General features: G+C 44.1%; 1 protein-coding gene across 1 annotated transcript; it reads left to right on the forward strand.

Moving 5' to 3' along the window:
• Nucleotides 1-2,341: 2,341 nt before the first annotated feature.
• On the forward strand, nucleotides 2,342-25,029 carry LOC306918074 (ceramide transfer protein-like; the record flags this gene model as incomplete). The annotated part of the gene is made up of 3 exons (XM_079530962.1): nucleotides 2,342-2,615; nucleotides 15,118-15,236; nucleotides 24,895-25,029. Coding segments are annotated over exons 2-3 (249 nt in total), but the record flags the coding sequence as incomplete, so codon positions are not given.
• Nucleotides 25,030-25,335: the final 306 nt, after the last annotated feature.

The raw sequence follows: 25,335 nt of genomic DNA on the forward strand, positions 1-25,335 counted from the left end.
ATCATTACTATGGGGTGATTATTAGCCAATCATCAGCCAATGTCTGTGTTCACACAGACCCCGGAAAGCTGCATGGCCATAGGAGGGGCTAGTGGCCCTCAGGGACCTCGCTGGTGATGTCATGTGGCGGCCAGTCTATGGACTTTTAATGCCCCCCCCCCATGTGGCAGCCCAGTCTATGGACTTTTAATGCCCCCCCCATGTGGCGGTCCAGTCTATGGACTTTTAATGCCCCCCCATGCGGCGGTCCAGTCTATGGACTTTTAATGCCCCCCCATGCGGCGGTCCAGTCTATGGACTTTTAATGCCCCCCCATGTGGCGGTCCAGTCTATGGACTTTTAATGCCCCCCCATGCGGCGGCCCAGTCTATGGACTTTTAATGCCCCCCCCCCATGTGGCGGTCCAGTCTATGGACTTTTAATGCCCCCCCCATGTGGCGGTCCAGTCTATGGACTTTTAATGCCCCCCCCATGTGGCGGTCCAGTCTATGGACTTTTAATGCCCCCCCCATGTGGCGGTCCAGTCTATGGACTTTTAATGCCCCCCCCATGCGGCGGCCCAGTCTATGGACTTTTAATGCCCCCCCATGTGGCGGCCCAGTCTATGGACTTTTAATGCCCCCCCCCATGTGGCGGTCCAGTCTATGGACTTTTAATGCCCCCCCCATGTGGCGGTCCAGTCTATGGACTTTTAATGCCCCCCCCATGTGGCGGCCCAGTCTATGGACTTTTAATGCCCCCCATGTGGCAGCCCAGTCTATGGACTTTTAATGCCCCCCCCCCATGTGGCAGCCCAGTCTATGGACTTTTAATGCCCCCCCCATGTGGCGGTCCAGTCTATGGACTTTTAATGCCCCCCCCCATGTGGCGGTCCAGTCTATGTACTTTTAATGCCCCCCCCATGTGGCGGTCCAGTCTATGGACTTTTAATGCCCCCCCCCATGTGGCGGTCCAGTCTATGTACTTTTAATGCCCCCCCATGTGGCGGTCCAGTCTATGGACTTTTAATGCCCCCCCCCCATGTGGCGGTCCAGTCTATGTACTTTTAATGCCCCCCCCCATGTGGCGGTCCAGTCTATGGACTTTTAATGCCCCCCCCCATGTGGCGGTCCAGTCTATGGACTTTTAATGCCCCCCCATGTGGCGGCCAGTCTATGTACTTTTAATGCCCCCCCCATGTGGCGGTCCAGTCTATGGACTTTTAATGCCCCCCCATGTGGCGGTCCAGTCTATGGACTTTTAATGCCCCCCCATGTGGCGGTCCAGTCTATGGACTTTTAATGCCCCCCCATGTGGCGGTCCAGTCTATGGACTTTTAATGCCCCCCCATGTGGCGGCCCAGTCTATGGACTTTTAATGCCCCCCCCATGTGGCAGCCCAGTCTATGGACTTTTAATGCCCCCCATGTGGCGGTCAGTCTATGGACTTTTAATGCCCCCCCCATGTGGCAGCCCAGTCTATGGACTTTTAATGCCCCCCATGTGGCGGTCAGTCTATGGACTTTTAATGCCCCCCCATGTGGCGGCCCAGTCTATGGACTTTTAATGCCCCCCCCATGTGGCAGCCCAGTCTATGGACTTTTAATGCCCCCCATGTGGCGGTCAGTCTATGGACTTTTAATGCCCCCCCATGTGGCAGCCCAGTCTATGGACTTTTAATGCCCCCCATGTGGCGGTCCAGTCTATGGACTTTTAATGCCCCCCCCATGTGGCGGTCCAGTCTATGGACTTTTAATGATACAAAATAAAAAAAACTATTCTTTTAAGTTCAAGGACCCCCAAAACTCACCATAATTAAATGGACCCAGTTCCATATTGTGGAAACTCTAAACTTAAAATTTAATTTAAATGTTGAATTTATTTCCTTGTTTATTTTTTTGATTGATTGACTTTAGATAATGCCATGTATTTATTTATTTATCCATCTATTAATTAATTAATTAATTCATTTACATAATTATGTATATATTTATTCATTTATGTATTTATTTACAGTATACATAGTCATTCATTCACTCATGTATTTATGCATCTTTTTATCATTATTTATTTATTTTTGTATTTATATATATTTTTACATTTTGTTTCCTATCACCAGGACCCAGGGGGGCGCCATGTTTGTTGTGTTGTTACGTCTTTAAACAGAGATCAGGTTACCATGGTAACCAAGCGGCCGGCCCGGGCCTGGGGTTACTGTAGTTCATGGGGGCGGGGCCTGCCTGGGCTCGCTGTGACGTCAGCCAGCCAGCCAGCCAGCGCCCCTCTACTCTCTCTCTCTCTCTCTCTCTCTCTCTCTCTCTCTCTCTCTCTCTCTCTCTCTCTCTCTCTCCCTTCAGCACACACACACACACACTCCAAACAGCAGAAGAAGGGAGTCGGTTTTAAATGCAACAACATATTATTTCTACGATGACGACGATTATAAACCAATCGATGACGATAATAATGGATCAATAATAACGTCACGGATCGATCGTTCTGATCTGATCATCATATATTATCAGTAGAGAGAATAGTTTTATATTTGTTTATGTTTGAAGTGATTTGACAGATCTGAGTCTCACAGCTGCTACTGTTGGTTTAAACTATACTTCTGGATTACAACCTTCACTGCAGGTAAATAACTGATCATTTACTCTTAATACTGAGTACAAAGTACTAATAATATGAGTATAATACTATATATGCGTTCAGTTACAGTGTTGCGGGTCCATTTGGTTTAGCTGTGTGGCTACAGTTAGCATCTGGTGCTGGTGTTAGTACTAACTGGCGTTATTGCTTCTACTTGAGTATAATTATTTTTACCTCCTTTATGATGAATTCCTGTTTCTGTTCTTTGGCTATAATATAGAAGTGTCTATTTGTACGTCTCTAAATGTTATGATGAATTGAACAAGGTGGACCCTCTTGTAAACAAGTGTAATGCTTTATGTTGTCGTCCACTCGCAGTATAACAGTCTTTGTGATTGATTGATTGATTGAAAAATGTATTAACAGTTTGCAGAATTACAGTACATTTCAAGCACAAACTCAATACAAAGGCTGTTAACTGTGAGTGGACGACCCAATTAAGCATTACACTTGTTTCCAATAGGGTCCACAATGTTCAATTCATCAAAAACATTTAGAGACGTACAAATAGACACTTCTATATAGACAAAGGACAGAATTGTATTGAGTTGTATTGAGTTTGTGCTGAAATGTACTGTAATTTTGCAAACTATAAATGCAAACTATAAATACTTCAATCAATCAATCAATGCTGGTATTAGTACTGGCATTATTGGTTCTACTAGAGAATAACGGTGTTTAAATCAGTGGTTCCCAAACTTTAATTCATGTCAAGGACCCCCACATTTACCCTAATCAGCCCCGCCGACCCCCTTTTGAATAGATAATGCCAGGGACCCCCATAAGAGAAGATATTTACGGCTCTAGCAGTGATTATCAACCCGTTTAATTTCAAGGACCCCCCCCCCCAGTTTGACATGCATTAGTCTACGGACCCCCATTTAATGGCATTTATATCTCTGGGACCCCCAATTTATATTGTAAAATCAATGTTAATTTAACTCTGAGAGTGTACAAATGGAACCAAATGGTCCATTTGGTTCCATTTGAAATGGACCCGTTAGGGTTGTACACTCTCAGAGTTACAGACCCATAAGGGTCCATTTGGTTACATCTGTACACTCTCAGAGTTACAGACCCATAAGGGTCCATTTGGTTACATCTGTACACTCTCAGAGTTACAGACCCATAAGGGTCCATTTGGTTACATCTGTACACTCTCAGAGTTACAGACCCATAAGGGTCCATTTGGTTCCAAACTATCCTTTGGCTGGGGACCCCCTGGAACTCCCTCAAGGACCCCTGGGGGTCCCCGGACCCCACTTTGGGAACCACTGTGTTTAATACAACGAGTTAAAAACCTGTTATGGATAATTTAATTTAGTACAAATAGAGAAGTGTTTAATTAATTTGCATCAACATTGTTTTTGTTACAACCAATACTAGTATACTCTACGAAGGTAAGTATTTAACTACATTTACTCTTACTGGTCATAAGTACACACATACTGTCTATATATGCTAATATTATAATGTGTAATATTATGCAATGCATTCAGTTACTGTGGAGGTCCATTTGGTTTAGTCTGTGTAGCTGCTATAGTTATAGCATGCTGGATTGATTGATTGATTGAAGTATTTATTAACAGTTTGCAGAATCACAGTACATTTCAAGCACAAACTCAATACAAAGACTGTTAACTGTGAGTGGACGACACCATAAAGCGTTACACTTGTTTACAAGAGGGTCCACCATGTTCAATTCATCATAACATTTAGAGACGTACGAATATACACAACTATATATGGTGGTAGAAGTTTTCCAAAATCAGATCTACAAGCTCAGATATTATGCTATTTCCAAACAGCCGGAATACACATAGAGCTGTAATGTAAAATACAAATCTAAACATAATAAAAGTAGTACTAACACAAGTTTTCCAAATAATATTGCAGACAGTGCAGTAAAAGTATAATGTTTGGCCTCTGAGATGGAGGAGAGTAGACGTAGAATTATTACTGTTTACTATACTATACTATACTATACTATACTATACTATACTATACTATACTATACTATACTATACTATACTAACCCTAACCCTAACCTATGAGATGGAGGAGAGTAGACGTATAATTATTACTATTTACTATACTATACTATACTATACTATACTATACTATACTATACTATACTATACTATACTATACTAACCCTAACCTCTGAGATGGAGGAGAGTAGACGTAGAATTATTACTATTTACTATACTATACTATACTATACTATACTATACTAACCCTAACCTATGAGATGGAGGAGAGTAGACGTAGAATTATTACTATTTACTATACTAAATAGTATAGTATAGTACTATACTGTCGCGCTGCGACGCGTTGTGAGCTTGTAGATCTGCTATTTTCGCTATTTTCGGTCCAAAAGTGCTCCCCTCTTATGGGATGTCGGCCCCCCGCCCCTCTGCACGTCCCTGGCAATAATGTCCATGATGTGCGCCAGTACGGTATACCCTCTCTGTAATCTAACTATACATGACGTCCATTATGTAAAGTTAGATTAAAGTGTTGATTTCGTCGACTAAAACTAAGACGAAAAATGTCCGTCGACTACCTTTTTCCCCTGACGGAAGCTAAATGAAAACTAAGCTATGATGACTACAATTAAGACTAAATATATACTGACAATTTCGTCAACAAATAAACTAGACTAAAATGTCAGGAAGGGGACTAGTGGACAAGAGATCCAGGATAAGTTATTTTACACTTGGTTGCATGCTGAAAATAGCAGATCTACAAGCTCACAATGCGCCGCGCTGCGACACATTGTGAGCTTGTAGATCTGCTATTTTCAGCAAGTGTAACATCTGTCAATTACGACGGCATCAAGGCCCGCCAAAATGCATTTTAGTCGACTAAATGAACTGTAGATTCTGTCGACTAAAATCTTATGACATTTAGTGGACTAAAACTAGACTTAACACTAAAACATTCCAGGTGACTAAAATGTGACTAAAAGCCAAATAAACTATTCAAGAGACTACGACTTAAAAACTAAAATCTAAATTTGCTGACAAAAACAACAACGTGGTACACTCTCAGAGTTAGAGCAGTAATCTAACTAATATGTCCATTATGTTTGTACTCTCAGAGTTAGAGCAGTAATCTAACTAATATGTCCATTATGTTTGTACACTCAGAGTTAGAGCAGTAATCTAACTAATATGTCCATTATGTTTGTACTCTCAGAGTCAGAGCAGTAATCTAACTAATATGTCCATTATGTTTGTACTCTCAGAGTCAGAGCAGTAATCTAACTAATATGTCCATTATGTTTGTACTCTCAGAGTCAGAGCAGTAATCTAACTAATATGTCCATTATGTTTGTACTCTCAGAGTCAGAGCAGTAATCTAACTAATATGTCCATTATGTTTGTACTCTCAGAGTTAGAGCAGTAATCTAACTAATATGTCCATTATGTTTGTACTCTCAGAGTTAGAGCAGTAATCTAACTAATATGTCCATTATGTTTGTACTCTCAGAGTTAGAGCAGTAATCTAACTAATATGTCCATTATGTTTGTACTCTCAGAGTTAGAGCAGTAATCTAACTAATATGTCCATTATGTTTGTACTCTCAGAGTCAGAGCAGTAATCTAACTAATATGTCCATTATGTTTGTACTCTCAGAGTTAGAGCAGTAATCTAACTAATATGTCCATTATGTTTGTACTCTCAGAGTCAGAGCAGTAATCTAACTAATATGTCCATTATGTTTGTACTCTCAGAGTTAGAGCAGTAATCTAACTAATATGTCCATTATGTTTGTACTCTCAGAGTCAGAGCAGTAATCTAACTAATATGTCCATTATGTTTGTACTCTCAGAGTTAGAGCAGTAATCTAACTAATATGTCCATTATGTTTGTACCCTCAGAGTCAGAGCAGTAATCTAACTAATATGTCCATTATGTTTGTACACTCAGAGTTAGAGCAGTAATCTAACTAATATGTCCATTATGTTTGTACTCTCAGAGTCAGAGCAGTAATCTAACTAATATGTCCATTATGTTTGTACTCTCAGAGTTAGAGCAGTAATCTAACTAATATGTCCATTATGTTTGTACTCTCAGAGTTAGAGCAGTAATCTAACTAATATGTCCATTATGTTTGTACTCTCAGAGTCAGAGCAGTAATCTAACTAATATGTCCATTATGTTTGTACTCTCAGAGTCAGAGCAGTAATCTAACTAATATGTCCATTATGTTTGTACTCTCAGAGTCAGAGCAGTAATCTAACTAATATGTCCATTATGTTTGTACTCTCAGAGTCAGAGCAGTAATCTAACTAATATGTCCATTATGTTTGTACTCTCAGAGTTAGAGCAGTAATCTAACTAATATGTCCATTATGTTTGTACACTCAGAGTTAGAGCAGTAATCTAACTAATATGTCCATTATGTTTGTACTCTCAGAGTTAGAGCAGTAATCTAACTAATATGTCCATTATGTTTGTACACTCAGAGTTAGAGCAGTAATCTAACTAATATGTCCATTATGTTTGTACACTCAGAGTTAGAGCAGTAATCTAACTAATATGTCCATTATGTTTGTACTCTCAGAGTTAGAGCAGTAATCTAACTAATATGTCCATTATGTTTGTACTCTCAGAGTTAGAGCAGTAATCTAACTAATATGTCCATTATGTTTGTACTCTCAGAGTTAGAGCAGTAATCTAACTAATATGTCCATTATGTTTGTACTCTCAGAGTTAGAGCAGTAATCTAACTAATATGTCCATTATGTTTGTACTCTCAGAGTTAGAGCAGTAATCTAACTAATATGTCCATTATGTTTGTACTCTCAGAGTCAGAGCAGTAATCTAACTAATATGTCCATTATGTTTGTACTCTCAGAGTTAGAGCAGTAATCTAACTAATATGTCCATTATGTTTGTACCCTCAGAGTCAGAGCAGTAATCTAACTAATATGTCCATTATGTTTGTACACTCAGAGTTAGAGCAGTAATCTAACTAATATGTCCATTATGTTTGTACTCTCAGAGTCAGAGCAGTAATCTAACTAATATGTCCATTATGTTTGTACTCTCAGAGTTAGAGCAGTAATCTAACTAATATGTCCATTATGTTTGTACTCTCAGAGTTAGAGCAGTAATCTAACTAATATGTCCATTATGTTTGTACTCTCAGAGTCAGAGCAGTAATCTAACTAATATGTCCATTATGTTTGTACTCTCAGAGTTAGAGCAGTAATCTAACTAATATGTCCATTATGTTTGTACTCTCAGAGTCAGAGCAGTAATCTAACTAATATGTCCATTATGTTTGTACTCTCAGAGTCAGAGCAGTAATCTAACTAATATGTCCATTATGTTTGTACTCTCAGAGTTAGAGCAGTAATCTAACTAATATGTCCATTATGTTTGTACACTCAGAGTTAGAGCAGTAATCTAACTAATATGTCCATTATGTTTGTACTCTCAGAGTTAGAGCAGTAATCTAACTAATATGTCCATTATGTTTGTACACTCAGAGTTAGAGCAGTAATCTAACTAATATGTCCATTATGTTTGTACTCTCAGAGTTAGAGCAGTAATCTAACTAATATGTCCATTATGTTTGTACTCTCAGAGTTAGAGCAGTAATCTAACTAATATGTCCATTATGTTTGTACACTCAGAGTTAGAGCAGTAATCTAACTCATATGTCCATTATGTTTGTACTCTCAGAGTTAGAGCAGTAATCTAACTAATATGTCCATTATGTTTGTACTCTCAGAGTTAGAGCAGTAATCTAACTAATATGTCCATTATGTTTGTACTCTCAGAGTTAGAGCAGTAATCTAACTAATATGTCCATTATGTTTGTACTCTCAGAGTTAGAGCAGTAATCTAACTAATATGTCCATTATGTTTGTACTCTCAGAGTTAGAGCAGTAATCTAACTAATATGTCCATTATGTTTGTACTCTCAGAGTTAGAGCAGTAATCTAACTAATATGTCCATTATGTTTGTACACTCAGAGTTTCATATGGATTTGGCTGTCGGTGCTTTTGCTCTTTAGCACTTCCTAAACACAACACACATCATTGTGATGTAATTATAGCTTCAGTGTAAATAGGTTTTCAATGTAATGCAGGGATGGTCTTCTAGAAATGAGTCCCAGGGACATTTTATGAGTCGACGTTAGGAGTCATATTATTTTGCCATTTTTACAAATTGCAGCATTTAACCCATTTCTGGGCGGGAACCCCTTTTGGTGTTTTAAACATTATGTTATAATTTAGCTATTGAAAAATAGCAGATCTACAAGCTCGTAGCGCGGCACTCGGAGCTTGTAGGTCTGCTATTTTTGAAAATTTGTAAAAATGTGGCGCAAATCTTTGAATATATATTATTTCAAAGTGAATGTTTTTAACTCGGGTCTGAATGGGTTAACTCCCATTTCATTTTATATGGTTATTATAATGTGGTTATATTCATGTAGAAAAACAGAAGAAGACATGATTATTATAACTAAAGCTAGCAAAATAAACTAGAATAAGAAACAGTACAGTAGTGCATCCTGTGGATGCAGAGGTCGTTGTTTTATTGTGTCCCTGCATCCCAAAAACTGCGTTTTGGGATGCAAAATGCACCCTATTTTGCCATTTCAACTTATGGCTTCTAAATCCTGACCGTTTTTTGGAAAAAAACCCAAGTTTCTATATCAGTGGTGCTCAAACTTTTTCATGTCAAGGACCCCCAGAATTATCTGTATTTGGCCGCCGACCCCCATCTGAAAATATGTTGTTCCAGGGACCCCCCACCCCCTCCCAGAAGCAAAAATATGAGTTAAAGAAAAACGCTCTGAAAGAATATTATATTCAAAGATTTGTGCCACATTTTCACGATTTCAAGGACCCCCCAGAGGTCCTTGAGTGAGGGGTTCCAGGGGGAACCCCTGCGGGAACGCCCACTGAGTGGCAAAAAACTACTTTCTGGCCTCGACAGCCCATTCATCCACACAAAGTCCTGTCTGATTGCACTAAACAATGTTAAACTCACCAACATTGCAGCTGTACGAAAAGCTTGAATTATCCTCTTTCTGTCTGCAAAGTTTTAGTTTCATGAACATCCACCGTAGAAACGTTAAGAGAACATCCACCATAGAAACGTTACGAGCTACTTTCTGTCAAGAAATGCCCTGCGTTTGATTATTTTTTCTAAGTGTCAGAGTTTGGAAGCGCTTGTTTTCAATAACACAACATTTTGCTGCCTCCTGCATTATGTGACATTCTGGGTGCGTTCGGAAATGCGCCCTGAACGCACTGGTGTGCTTTCTTGTTGTTTGTTTATTCAGTGCACAGTGCGCTGCGCACCGGGTGTGCCGGGTGCCCGCACTGAGCGACCCTACCCTGAAGCTGGGGTCGTCCACTGAGCGACCCTACCCTGAAGCTGGGGTCGTCCACTGAGCGACCCTACCCTGAAGCTGGGGTCGTCCACTGAGCGACCCTACCCTGAAGCTGGGGTTGTCCACTGAGCGACCCTACCCTGAAGCTGGGGTCGTCTACTGAGCGACCCTACCCTGAAGCTGGGGTTGTCCACTGAGCGACCCTACCCTGAAGCTGGAGTTGTCCACTGAGCGACCCTACCCTGAAGCTGGGGTTGTCCACTGAGCGACCCTACCCTGAAGCTGGGGTTGTCCACTGAGCGACCCTACCCTGAAGCTGGGGTCGTCCACTGAGCGACCCTACCCTGAAGCTGGGGTTGTCCACTGAGCGACCCTACCCTGAAGCTGGGGTTGTCCACTGAGCGACCCTACCCTGAAGCTGGGGTTGTCCACTGAGCGACCCTACCCTGAAGCTGGGGTCGTCCACTGAGCGACCCTACCCTGAAGCTGGGGTCGTCCACTGAGCGACCCTACCCTGAAGCTGGGGTCGTCCACTGAGCGACCCTACCCTGAAGCTGGGGTCGTCCACTGAGCGACCCTACCCTGAAGCTGGGGTCGTCCACTGAGCGACCCTACCCTGAAGCTGGGGTCGTCCACTGAGCGACCCTACCCTGAAGCTGGGGTCGTCCACTGAGCGACCCTACCCTGAAGCTGGGGTTGTCCACTGAGCGACCCTACCCTGAAGCTGGGGTTGTCCACTGAGCGACCCTACCCTGAAGCTGGGGTCGTCCACTGAGCGACCCTACCCTGAAGCTGGGGTTGTCCACTGAGCGACCCTACCCTGAAGCTGGGGTCGTCCACTGAGCGACCCTACCCTGAAGCTGGGGTTGTCCACTGAGCGACCCTACCCTGAAGCTGGGGTTGTCCACTGAGCGGACCCTACCCTGAAGCTGGGGTCGTCCACTGAGCGACCCTACCCTGAAGCTGGGGTTGTCCACTGAGCGACCCTACCCTGAAGCTGGGGTCGTCCACTGAGCGACCCTACCCTGAAGCTGGGGTCGTCCACTGAGCGACCCTACCCTGAAGCTGGGGTTGTCCACTGAGCGACCCTACCCTGAAGCTGGGGTCGTCCACTGAGCGACCCTACCCTGAAGCTGGGGTCGTCCACTGAGCGACCCTACCCTGAAGCTGGGGTTGTCCACTGAGCGGACCCTACCCTGAAGCTGGGGTTGTCCACTGAGCGGACCCTACCCTGAAGCTGGGGTTGTCCACTGAGCGACCCTACCCTGAAGCTGGGGTTGTCCACTGAGCGACCCTACCCTGAAGCTGGGGTTGTCCACTGAGCGACCCTACCCTGAAGCTGGGGTTGTCCACTGAGCGACCCTACCCTGAAGCTGGGGTTGTCCACTGAGCGACCCTACCCTGAAGCTGGGGTTGTCCACTGAGCGACCCTACCCTGAAGCTGGGGTCGTCCACTGAGCGACCCTACCCTGAAGCTGGGGTCGTCCACTGAGCGACCCTACCCTGAAGCTGGGGTCGTCCACTGAGCGACCCTACCCTGAAGCTGGGGTCGTCCACTGAGCGACCCTACCCTGAAGCTGGGGTCGTCCACTGAGCGACCCTACCCTGAAGCTGGGGTTGTCCACTGAGCGACCCTACCCTGAAGCTGGGGTCGTCCACTGAGCGACCCTACCCTGAAGCTGGGGTTGTCCACTGAGCGGACCCTACCCTGAAGCTGGGGTCGTCCACTGAGCGACCCTACCCTGAAGCTGGGGTTGTCCACTGAGCGGACCCTACCCTGAAGCTGGGGTCGTCCACTGAGCGACCCTACCCTGAAGCTGGGGTCGTCCACTGAGCGACCCTACCCTGAAGCTGGGGTCGTCCACTGAGCGACCCTACCCTGAAGCTGGGGTCGTCCACTGAGCGACCCTACCCTGAAGCTGGGGTCGTCCACTGAGCGACCCTACCCTGAAGCTGGGGTTGTCCACTGAGCGACCCTACCCTGAAGCTGGGGTTGTCCACTGAGCGACCCTACCCTGAAGCTGGGGTCGTCCACTGAGCGACCCTACCCTGAAGCTGGGGTCGTCCACTGAGCGACCCTACCCTGAAGCTGGGGTCGTCCACTGAGCGACCCTACCCTGAAGCTGGGGTCGTCCACTGAGCGACCCTACCCTGAAGCTGGGGTCGTCCACTGAGCGACCCTACCCTGAAGCTGGGGTCGTCCACTGAGCGACCCTACCCTGAAGCTGGGGTTGTCCACTGAGCGACCCTACCCTGAAGCTGGGGTCGTCCACTGAGCGACCCTACCCTGAAGCTGGGGTTGTCCACTGAGCGGACCCTACCCTGAAGCTGGGGTCGTCCACTGAGCGACCCTACCCTGAAGCTGGGGTTGTCCACTGAGCGGACCCTACCCTGAAGCTGGGGTCGTCCACTGAGCGACCCTACCCTGAAGCTGGGGTCGTCCACTGAGCGACCCTACCCTGAAGCTGGGGTCGTCCACTGAGCGACCCTACCCTGAAGCTGGGGTCGTCCACTGAGCGACCCTACCCTGAAGCTGGGGTCGTCCACTGAGCGACCCTACCCTGAAGCTGGGGTCGTCCACTGAGCGACCCTACCCTGAAGCTGGGGTCGTCCACTGAGCGACCCTACCCTGAAGCTGGGGTCGTCCACTGAGCGACCCTACCCTGAAGCTGGGGTTGTCCACTGAGCGACCCTACCCTGAAGCTGGGGTTGTCCACTGAGCGACCCTACCCTGAAGCTGGGGTTGTCCACTGAGCGACCCTACCCTGAAGCTGGGGTCGTCCACTGAGCGACCCTACCCTGAAGCTGGGGTCGTCCACTGAGCGACCCTACCCTGAAGCTGGGGTCGTCCACTGAGCGACCCTACCCTGAAGCTGGGGTCGTCCACTGAGCGACCCTACCCTGAAGCTGGGGTCGTCCACTGAGCGACCCTACCCTGAAGCTGGGGTTGTCCACTGAGCGACCCTACCCTGAAGCTGGGGTTGTCCACTGAGCGACCCTACCCTGAAGCTGGGGTCGTCCACTGAGCGACCCTACCCTGAAGCTGGGGTTGTCCACTGAGCGACCCTACCCTGAAGCTGGGGTTGTCCACTGAGCGACCCTACCCTGAAGCTGGGGTCGTCCACTGAGCGACCCTACCCTGAAGCTGGGGTTGTCCACTGAGCGACCCTACCCTGAAGCTGGGGTCGTCCACTGAGCGACCCTACCCTGAAGCTGGGGTCGTCCACTGAGCGGACCCTGCCCTGAAGCTGGGGTCGTCCACTGAGCGACCCTACCCTGAAGCTGGGGTCGTCCACTGAGCGACCCTACCCTGAAGCTGGGGTCGTCCACTGAGCGACCCTACCCTGAAGCTGGGGTCGTCCACTGAGCGACCCTACCCTGAAGCTGGGGTTGTCCACTGAGCGACCCTACCCTGAAGCTGGGGTCGTCCACTGAGCGACCCTACCCTGAAGCTGGGGTCGTCCACTGAGCGGACCCTACCCTGAAGCTGGGGTTGTCCACTGAGCGACCCTACCCTGAAGCTGGGGTTGTCCACTGAGCGACCCTACCCTGAAGCTGGGGTTGTCCACTGAGCGACCCTACCCTGAAGCTGGGGTCGTCCACTGAGCGACCCTACCCTGAAGCTGGGGTTGTCCACTGAGCGACCCTACCCTGAAGCTGGGGTTGTCCACTGAGCGACCCTACCCTGAAGCTGGGGTCGTCCACTGAGCGACCCTACCCTGAAGCTGGGGTCGTCCACTGAGCGACCCTACCCTGAAGCTGGGGTCGTCCACTGAGCGACCCTACCCTGAAGCTGGGGTCGTCCACTGAGCGACCCTACCCTGAAGCTGGGGTCGTCCACTGAGCGACCCTACCCTGAAGCTGGGGTCGTCCACTGAGCGACCCTACCCTGAAGCTGGGGTTGTCCACTGAGCGACCCTACCCTGAAGCTGGGGTTGTCCACTGAGCGACCCTACCCTGAAGCTGGGGTTGTCCACTGAGCGACCCTACCCTGAAGCTGGGGTTGTCCACTGAGCGACCCTACCCTGAAGCTGGGGTCGTCCACTGAGCGACCCTACCCTGAAGCTGGGGTCGTCCACTGAGCGACCCTACCCTGAAGCTGGGGTCGTCCACTGAGCGACCCTACCCTGAAGCTGGGGTTGTCCACTGAGCGACCCTACCCTGAAGCTGGGGTCGTCCACTGAGCGACCCTACCCTGAAGCTGGGGTTGTCCACTGAGCGACCCTACCCTGAAGCTGGGGTCGTCCACTGAGCGACCCTACCCTGAAGCTGGGGTTGTCCACTGAGCGACCCTACCCTGAAGCTGGGGTTGTCCACTGAGCGACCCTACCCTGAAGCTGGGGTTGTCCACTGAGCGACCCTACCCTGAAGCTGGGGTCGTCCACTGAGCGACCCTACCCTGAAGCTGGGGTCGTCCACTGAGCGACCCTACCCTGAAGCTGGGGTCGTCCACTGAGCGACCCTACCCTGAAGCTGGGGTTGTCCACTGAGCGACCCTACCCTGAAGCTGGGGTCGTCCACTGAGCGACCCTACCCTGAAGCTGGGGTTGTCCACTGAGCGACCCTACCCTGAAGCTGGGGTTGTCCACTGAGCGACCCTACCCTGAAGCTGGGGTTGTCCACTGAGCGACCCTACCCTGAAGCTGGGGTCGTCCACTGAGCGACCCTACCCTGAAGCTGGGGTTGTCCACTGAGCGACCCTACCCTGAAGCTGGGGTTGTCCGGTGTCGGCGGTGTGAATGCGTCACAGCTGTGGTCGTTCGTAAATAAGGCACACTGTGACGTCACCGCCCACCACACTCAACAAACTGACCACATTTCCGGTGCGCATTTCCGAACGCACCCTTAGAAGCAGGTGGTACGCAGGACGGTTGAGTGACTTCCAACGAGCGCTTCCAAACTCCAACACTCATCAGTCTAGATGAGGGGGCGTGTCCTGATGGGAACATCATGCATGTGCATACTCTCTATACTCCATATTCGGGCATGCCTGACAAAGAACTCCATATATGGTCATAAAAGGGCATTTCCAACTTGCATTGTTCCAAGTAGGCACCGCTTTATAGTATATCATACATTCATATTTTAATATATTTTGTATGTTTTTTCTGTTTTATTTCCAGCTATAATGTCAGACAGCCAGAGCTGGAACTCCTCGGGGTCCGATGAGGATGTGGAGCCGTTGGATTCTGCCACAGCGCCCTCTGTGGGTGTGGTGGAGTACAGCGGAGTCCTCAGCAAGGTAAACACTGTGCTTTGATTGATAATTATTAACCCATTTAGACCTGACGTCGACATTTAAAAAAAAATCTCTTCTAAATCCTGACAGTTTGTGAAATACCTCATGTTTCTATATCAGTGGTTCTCAAACTATTTCATGTCAAGGACCGCAAAAACATTATATGTAATTGGCCGCCAACCCACATCTGAAAATATGTCATTCCAGGGACCCCCTCAGAAGCAACGATTTGAGTTAAAAAACGATCGCTCTGAAAGGATATACATCCAAAGATTTGCGCCACATTTCACGATTTAAAAAAAAAAAGAAATAGCAGACCTACAAGCTCGTAGCGCGGCACTCGGTGCCGCGCTATGAGCTTGTAGATCTGCTATTTTTCAATAGCTAAAGTATGGCTAAATGTCATCAAACGGTGGTCCGTGGCTCAAATGGGTCTGAGAGGCTAAATGTCATCAAATGGTGGTCCGTGGCTCAGATGGGTCTGAGAGGCTAAATGTCATCAAAAGGTGGTCCGTGGCTCAGATGGGTCTGAGAGGCTAAATGTCATCAAAAGGTGATCCTATAGTTTACTGTCTCTTCATTCTATGATCCTATAGTTTACTGTCTCTCTGCATTCTATGATCCTATAGTTTACTGTCTCTTCATTCTATGATCCTATAGTTTACTGTCTCTTCATTCTATGCATGTGTTTATATTGCTACTGTAAATCTCTCAGGATGAAGACTGTCTGTTAAAAGACCTACAATCGTAGCCTGGATGAGGGGGACTATTTCACATGTGTTGCTGTGTGTGCCAACTGTGGTTGTGTTAAGAAACAAGGTGTGTGTGTGTGTGTGTGTGTGTGTGTGTGTGCGCGTGTACGTGCGTGCGCACAGTGTGCAGACAGATTAGCGCAGCATATGCTGTCCGCCGCTCACAGACTGACTCACTGTGTTAACCCATTAAGACCCGACACCAGATTCTACAAAAAGTCTTCTAAATCCTGCCATTTTTCTGAAAACCTCATGTTTGTGTGTCAGTGGTTCTCACAGGGTTAAAACCTCATGTTTCTATATCAGTGGTTCTCACAGGGTTTAAACCTCATGTTTCTATATCAGTGGTTCTCACAGGGTTTAAACCTCATGTTTCTATATCAGAGGTTCTCACAGGGTTAAACCTCATGTTTCTATATCAGTGGTTCTCACAGGGTTTAAACCTCATGTTTCTATATCAGTGGTTCTCACAGGGTTTAAACCCCATGTTTCTATATCAGTGGTTCTCACAGGGTTTAAACCTCATGTTTCTATATCAGTGGTTCTCACAGGGTTTAAACCTCATGTTTCTATATCAGTGGTTCTCACAGGGTTTAAACCTCATGTTTCTATATCAGTGGTTCTCACAGGGTTTAAACCTCATGTTTCTATATCAGTGGTTCTCACAGGGTTTAAACCTCATGTTTCTATATCAGTGGTTCTCACAGGGTTTAAACCTCATGTTTCTATATCAGTGGTTCTCACAGGGTTAAACCTCATGTTTCTATATCAGAGGTTCTCACAGGGTTTAAACCTCATGTTTCTATATCAGTGGTTCTCACAGGGTTTAAACCCCATGTTTCTATATCAGTGGTTCTCACAGGGTTTAAACCCCATGTTTCTATATCAGTGGTTCTCACAGGGTTTAAACCCCATGTTTCTATATCAGTGGTTCTCACAGGGTTTAAACCTCATGTTTCTATATCAGTGGTTCTCACAGGGTTAAAACCCCATGTTTCTATATCAGTGGTTCTCACAGGGTTTAAACCTCATGTTTCTATATCAGTGGTTCTCAAACTATTTCATGTCAAGGACCGCAAAAACATTATATGTAATCGGCCGCCGACCCCCATCTGAAAATATATTGTTCCAGGGACACCACCCCCCCCCCCCCCCCCCCGCCCAGAAGCAGATATACGAGTTAAAAAACGTTGATCAAATATATATTCAAAGATGTGCGCCGCACTTTCACGACTTTTCTAAAATAGCAGATCTACAAGCTCGTAGCGCGGCACTCGGTGCCGCGCTACGAGCTTGTAGATCTGCTATTTTTCAACAGCTAAAGTTTAAAATAAGGTTTAGAGAGAGTGGTTAGACGCTGCCAGGCGACACAGACGCGCTCCAGGTCTTTCTGGGTTAACTGAATAACTCACAGCGACCGGATTAAGCGTCCGATACAGAACACTGGATTACTGAGAGCTGTTTGTTGGTGTTACGACACAACACGGAGAGGCTGTTAACCCGTTCTGGACGGGAACCCCTTTTGGTGTTTTAAGCATTATGTTATACTTTAGCTGTTGAAAAATAGCAGGTCTTCTGCCCCCCCCCCCCCCCCACACCCTGTTCTGACAACACACAAAGTTCAGCCGTTTGTTTGTGAGAACCCGCTTTTTTTGTTTGTTTGTCCCATTGCACGTGCCGCACACACACATGCAAGCATGCGCGCAAACACACACACACACACACAAGCATGCACTACAAGCATACACACACACATGCACGCACGCGCACAAACACACACACACACACACACACACACACACACACACACAAGCATGCACTACAAGCATGCACACACACGTCACAACAGGACTGTCTGCCACGTTTCCTGTCTGTGACATCATGGTTGTCAGTTGGTCGTAATCCTCAGCGGCGCGTTGACATCAAACTGGTTTCATTCATTCCTTAACCCCATGTAGACCTGAGCTCCATTCTACAAATGTCTTCTACATCCTGACAGTTTTCTGAAAAAGCTATGTTTCTATGTCAGTCGTTCTTCGATTTTTCAAAAATAGCAGACCTACAAGCTCGTAGCGCGCCACTCGGTGGCGCTCTGCTATTTTTCAATAGCTAAAGTATAACATAATGCTAACACCAAAAGGGGTTCCTGCCCAGAATGGGTTAACCCATGTAGACCTGAGCTCCGTTCTACAAAATGTCTTCTAAATCCTGACGGTTTTCTGAAAAACCCTCATGTTTCTGTATCGCTGGTTCTCAAACATTTTCATGTCAAGGACCTCCAAAAATATATGTAATTAATATGTACCCCCCCCCCCCCTCCCAGAAGCAAAGATATGAGTTAAAAACGTTCGCTCTGAAATAATTTAATATATTCAAAGATTTGCGCCACATTTTCACAATTTTTCTAAAATAGCAGACCTACAAGCTCAAAGCGTGGCACTCGGTGGTGCGCTATGAGCTTGTAGATCTGCTATTTTTCAACAGATAACATAATGCTTATAAACACCAAAAAGGGGTTCCCGCCCAGAATGGGTCAAATTACAACTTACAGATCAGGTAATCCAGAGCAGCGTTTTACAGTAATCAGGAACAACACATGGTGACACATCAGTGACATCACGTACTGTACACAGAGACACAGTCATCTAGGAACAGAAGTAATACACCTATGATTCTTTATGTCCCATAAGGGTCCATTTGGTTCCATGTGTTACACTCTCAGAGTTACAGACCTATTTGGTTCCATGTGTTACACTCTCAGAGTCACAGACCCGTAAGGGTCCATTTGGTTCCATGTGTTACACTCTCTGAGTTACAGACCCGTAAGGGTCCATTTGGTTCCATGTGTTACACTCTCAGAGTTACAGACCCGTAAGGGTCCATTTGGTTCCATGTGTTACACTCTCAGAGTTACAGACCCGTAAGGGTCCATTTGGTTCCATGTGTTACACTCTCAGAGTTACAGACCCATAAGGGTCCATTTGGTTCCATGTGTTACACTCTCAGAGTTGCAGACCCGTAAGGGTCCATTTGGTTCCATGTGTTACACTCTCAGAGTTACAGACCCGTAAGGGTCCATTTGGTTCCATGTGTTACACTCTCTGAGTTACAGACCCGTAAGGGTCCATTTGGTTCCATGTGTTACACTCTCAGAGTTACAGACCCATAAGGGTCCATTTGGTTCCATGTGTTACACTCTCAGAGTTACAGACCCATAAGGGTCCATTTGGTTCCATGTGTTACACTCTCAGAGTTACAGACCCATAAGGGTCCATTTGGTTCCATGTGTTACACTCTCAGAGTTACAGACCCATAAGGGTCCATTTGGTTCCATGTGTTACACTCTCAGAGTTACAGACCCATAAGGGTCCATTTGGTTCCATGTGTTACACTCTCAGAGTTACAGACCCATAAGGGTCCATTTGGTTCCATGTGTTACACTCTCAGAGTTACAGACCCATAAGGGTCCATTTGGTTCCATGTGTTACACTCTCAGAGTTACAGACCCGTAAGGGTCCATTTGGTTCCATGTGTTACACTCTCAGAGTTACAGACCCGTAAGGGTCCATTTGGTTCCATGTGTTACACTCTCTGAGTTGCTCGTCAAACTGGGGGTCCTTGAAATTAAACGGGTTGAGAATCACTGCTAGAGCCGTATAAATCTTCTCTTATGGGGTCCCTGGCATATCTCTTCAAATGGGGGTCCGCGGGCTAATAAGTGTCCATTTGGGGGTCCTTGACACAAACAAGTTTGGCAACCACTGTACTAGACGATAAAGTATATGATCTAAGTTAATACACGTGTTCAGCGTAAACAAGAAGTCAAAAACAGTGCGTGACACCAAAAGTGGTGACCTATTGAATCCTGTTCCTGTATTATTACAATCATTACGCAATCACCACAGAGTGCAAAGAACAATGGGTCACTGATGGCGGTGTAACAACTTCCAAACTGAGCCGGGCGAACAGCAGAAAGGCAGAACGGGCCAAACCATTTTGGGATTTACACGGGGGTGGACCAAATACATCCTTCAAAATATATCGCGTTTATGAACGCAAGATTTCAAAAGTATTACTCCTAAGATAACTTTGGAGCCAGGGGGGGACATGTGACGTTGCAGGGGACCCCCCAACTCATTTGGGGGGGACCAATGTGACGTTGGCAGGGGACGTGACCCTCCCCGTCCCCCACCCAATTGCGCCCCTGGCCACACCACTCTAGAGTCGATCGACAACAACGGGAGATGATTTAGATCGCGAGTTATATGAACGTTTTAAGATTTTCGTTTTCGTCAGCTAAACAGGCAGGGAACATTTTCGATGACGTGTCACTCTTGCGCGTCATCGAGGATTGGGCAACAAGCGCTCCTAGGCTGTGGAGCGATGCGATCGGTTTTGATATCATTAATCTCCGTCCTATTTATCAATCTCCGACTTGGGCACTTGACCATGAACTTGAACTTGACAGAGATCTCCGCCCCGGGCCTCCATGGTGTTAATAATGTTATTATTGTTCCAGTGGACCAATTACATCCATGGCTGTTTATTAATATTAATAATGTCTTATTGTTCCAGTGGACCAATTACATCCATGGCTGTTTATTAATATTAATAATGTCTTATTGTTCCAGTGGACAGCAGAGTCACTGCCCATATTTCGCCGCAGGTTGAAAACCCACCTCTTCAGGAAACACTACCCTTCCTCTCTGCCTGACCTACTTGTTGTTAACTAGTTGTACGAACGCTTGTTTTCTATTGTTGTATTGTTTATTGGATCTTGTTTAGTCGATACACTTAATTGTTTTAGCTCATGCTCATTTGATTTAGCTATTTTGTCTCATCTGTTTAAGGAAATAGGTAGCTGATATATTGCACTTTTACCTTAGCGCTAGGTATACTCTTGGTTGCTTGTTTTTGCAGAAAATGCACTAAAGACTTCTGGTGATTAGTAGTTTTTGTTCCCTACCTATGTTGAATACACTTATTGTAAGTCGCTTTGGATAAAAGCGTCTGCTAAATGACTGTAATGTAATGTAATGTAATGTGGACCAATTACATCCATGGCTGTTTATTGATATTAATAATGTCTTATTGTTCCAGTGGACCAATTACATCCATGGCTGTTTATTGATATTAATAATGTCTTATTGTTCCAGTGGACCAATTACATCCATGGCTGTTTATTAATATTAATAATGTCTTATTGTTCCAGTGGACCAATTACATCCATGGCTGTTTATTGATATTAATAATGTCTTATTGTTCCAGTGGACCAATTACATCCATGGCTGTTTATTGATATTAATAATGTCTTATTGTTCCAGTGGACCAATTACATCCATGGCTGTTTATTGATATTAATAATGTCTTATTGTTCCAGTGGACCAATTACATCCATGGCTGTTTATTAATATTAATAATGTCTTATTGTTCCAGTGGACCAATTACATCCATGGCTGTTTATTGATATTAATAATGTCTTATTGTTCCAGTGGACCAATTACATCCATGGCTGTTTATTGATATTAATAATGTCTTATTGTTCCAGTGGACCAATTACATCCATGGCTGTTTATTAATATTAATAATGTCTTATTGTTCCAGTGGACCAATTACATCCATGGCTGTTTATTGATATTAATAATGTCTTATTGTTCCAGTGGACCAATTACATCCATGGCTGTTTATTAATATTAATAATGTCTTATTGTTCCAGTGGACCAATTACATCCATGGCTGTTTATTGATATTAATAATGTCTTATTGTTCCAGTGGACCAATTACATCCACGGCTGTTTATTGATATTAATAATGTCTTATTGTTCCAGTGGACCAATTACATCCATGGCTGTTTATTAATATTAATAATGTCTTATTGTTCCAGTGGACCAATTACATCCACGGCTGTTTATTAATATTAATAATGTCTTATTGTTCCAGTGGACCAATTACATCCATGGCTGTTTATTAATATTAATAATGTCTTATTGTTCCAGTGGACCAATTACATCCATGGCTGTTTATTGATATTAATAATGTCTTATTGTTCCAGTGGACCAATTACATCCATGGCTGTTTATTAATATGAATAATGTCTTATTGTTCCAGTGGACCAATTACATCCACGGCTGTTTATTGATATTAATAATGTCTTATTGTTCCAGTGGACCAATTACATCCACGGCTGTTTATTGATATTAATAATGTCTTATTGTTCCAGTGGACCAATTACATCCATGGCTGTTTATTGATATTAATAATGTCTTATTGTTCCAGTGGACCAATTACATCCATGGCTGTTTATTAATATTAATAATGTCTTATTGTTCCAGTGGACCAATTACATCCACGGCTGTTTATTGATATTAATAATGTCTTATTGTTCCAGTGGACCAATTACATCCATGGCTGTTTATTGATATTAATAATGTCTTATTGTTCCAGTGGACCAATTACATCCACGGCTGTTTATTGATATTAATAATGTCTTATTGTTCCAGTGGACCAATTACATCCATGGCTGTTTATTGATATTAATAATGTCTTATTGTTCCAGTGGACCAATTACATCCATGGCTGTTTATTGATATTAATAATGTCTTATTGTTCCAGTGGACCAATTACATCCATGGCTGTTTATTGATATTAATAATGTCTTATTGTTCCAGTGGACCAATTACATCCACGGCTGTTTATTGATATTAATAATGTCTTATTGTTCCAGTGGACCAATTACATCCATGGCTGTTTATTGATATTAATAATGTCTTATTGTTCCAGTGGACCAATTACATCCATGGCTGTTTATTAATATTAATAATGTCTTATTGTTCCAGTGGACCAATTACATCCATGGCTGTTTATTGATATTAATAATGTCTTAATGTTCCAGTGGACCAATTACATCCATGGCTGTTTATTGATATTAATAATGTCTTATTGTTCCAGTGGACCAATTACATCCATGGCTGTTTATTGATATTAATAATGTCTTATTGTTCCAGTGGACCAATTACATCCACGGCTGTTTATTAATATTAATAATGTCTTATTGTTCCAGTGGACCAATTACATCCACGGCTGTTTATTGATATTAATAATGTCTTATTGTTCCAGTGGACCAATTACATCCATGGCTGTTTATTGATATTAATAATGTCTTATTGTTCCAGTGGACCAATTACATCCATGGCTGTTTATTGATATTAATAATGTCTTATTGTTCCAGTGGACCAATTACATCCACGGCTGTTTATTAATATTAATAATGTCTTATTGTTCCAGTGGACCAATTACATCCATGGCTGTTTATTAATATTAATAATGTCTTATTGTTCCAGTGGACCAATTACATCCATGGCTGTTTATTGATATTAATAATGTCTTATTGTTCCAGTGGACCAATTACATCCATGGCTGTTTATTGATATTAATAATGTCTTATTGTTCCAGTGGACCAATTACATCCATGGCTGTTTATTGATATTAATAATGTCTTATTGTTCCAGTGGACCAATTACATCCACGGCTGTTTATTAATATTAATAATGTCTTATTGTTCCAGTGGACCAATTACATCCATGGCTGTTTATTGATATTAATAATGTCTTATTGTTCCAGTGGACCAATTACATCCATGGCTGTTTATTGATATTAATAATGTCTTATTGTTCCAGTGGACCAATTACATCCATGGCTGTTTATTAATATTAATAATGTCTTATTGTTCCAGTGGACCAATTACATCCATGGCTGTTTATTGATATTAATAATGTCTTATTGTTCCAGTGGACCAATTACATCCATGGCTGTTTATTGATATTAATAATGTCTTATTGTTCCAGTGGACCAATTACATCCATGGCTGTTTATTGATATTAATAATGTCTTATTGTTCCAGTGGACCAATTACATCCATGGCTGTTTATTGATATTAATAATGTCTTATTGTTCCAGTGGACCAATTACATCCATGGCTGTTTATTAATATTAATAATGTCTTATTGTTCCAGTGGACCAATTACATCCACGGCTGTTTATTAATATTAATAATGTCTTATTGTTCCAGTGGACCAATTACATCCATGGCTGTTTATTGATATTAATAATGTCTTATTGTTCCAGTGGACCAATTACATCCACGGCTGTTTATTGATATTAATAATGTCTTATTGTTCCAGTGGACCAATTACATCCATGGCTGTTTATTAATATTAATAATGTCTTATTGTTCCAGTGGACCAATTACATCCATGGCTGTTTATTGATATTAATAATGTCTTATTGTTCCAGTGGACCAATTACATCCATGGCTGTTTATTAATATTAATAATGTCTTATTGTTCCAGTGGACCAATTACATCCATGGCTGTTTATTAATATTAATAATGTCTTATTGTTCCAGTGGACCAATTACATCCATGGCTGTTTATTGATATTAATAATGTCTTATTGTTCCAGTGGACCAATTACATCCATGGCTGTTTATTAATATTAATAATGTCTTATTGTTCCAGTGGACCAATTACATCCATGGCTGTTTATTGATATTAATAATGTCTTATTGTTCCAGTGGACCAATTACATCCACGGCTGTTTATTAATATTAATAATGTCTTATTGTTCCAGTGGACCAATTACATCCATGGCTGTTTATTAATATTAATAATGTCTTATTGTTCCAGTGGACCAATTACATCCACGGCTGTTTATTAATATTAATAATGTCTTATTGTTCCAGTGGACCAATTACATCCATGGGCTGTTTATTGATATTAATAATGTCTTATTGTTCCAGTGGACCAATTACATCCACGGCTGTTTATTGATATTAATAATGTCTTATTGTTCCAGTGGACCAATTACATCCATGGCTGTTTATTGATATTAATAATGTCTTATTGTTCCAGTGGACCAATTACATCCACGGGTGGCAGGACCGCTGGGTGGTTCTGAAGAACAACACTCTGAGTTACTACAAGTCACAGGATGAGACGGAGTTTGGATGTCGAGGATCTCTGTGTCTGAGCAAGGCTGTTATCACTGTGAGTACGCGCACGCACGCACGCACGCACGCACGCACGCACGCACGCACGCACGCACGCGCGCACGCACGCACGCACGCACGCACGGCACGCATGCACTAGGGCTGGTAAATGAATATCCAAATCTCGAATATTCCTTGAATATAGGAAAACTATTCTGCCCCCTACAAAGTCAGTAACTATGTTTTTGGACACATCGACTTATTTGTGTATCCCAAAGTTTGGAGGATAAACAAACAATGACCTCAACAACATTTACAATAACACTAATGTTGCTGATCTCTCATTTGGCCGACCAGTCGTTCA

This window comes from Electrona antarctica, assembly GCF_951216825.1.
Source record: "Electrona antarctica genome assembly, contig: scaffold_951, whole genome shotgun sequence".
NCBI lineage: Eukaryota > Metazoa > Chordata > Actinopteri > Myctophiformes > Myctophidae > Electrona > Electrona antarctica.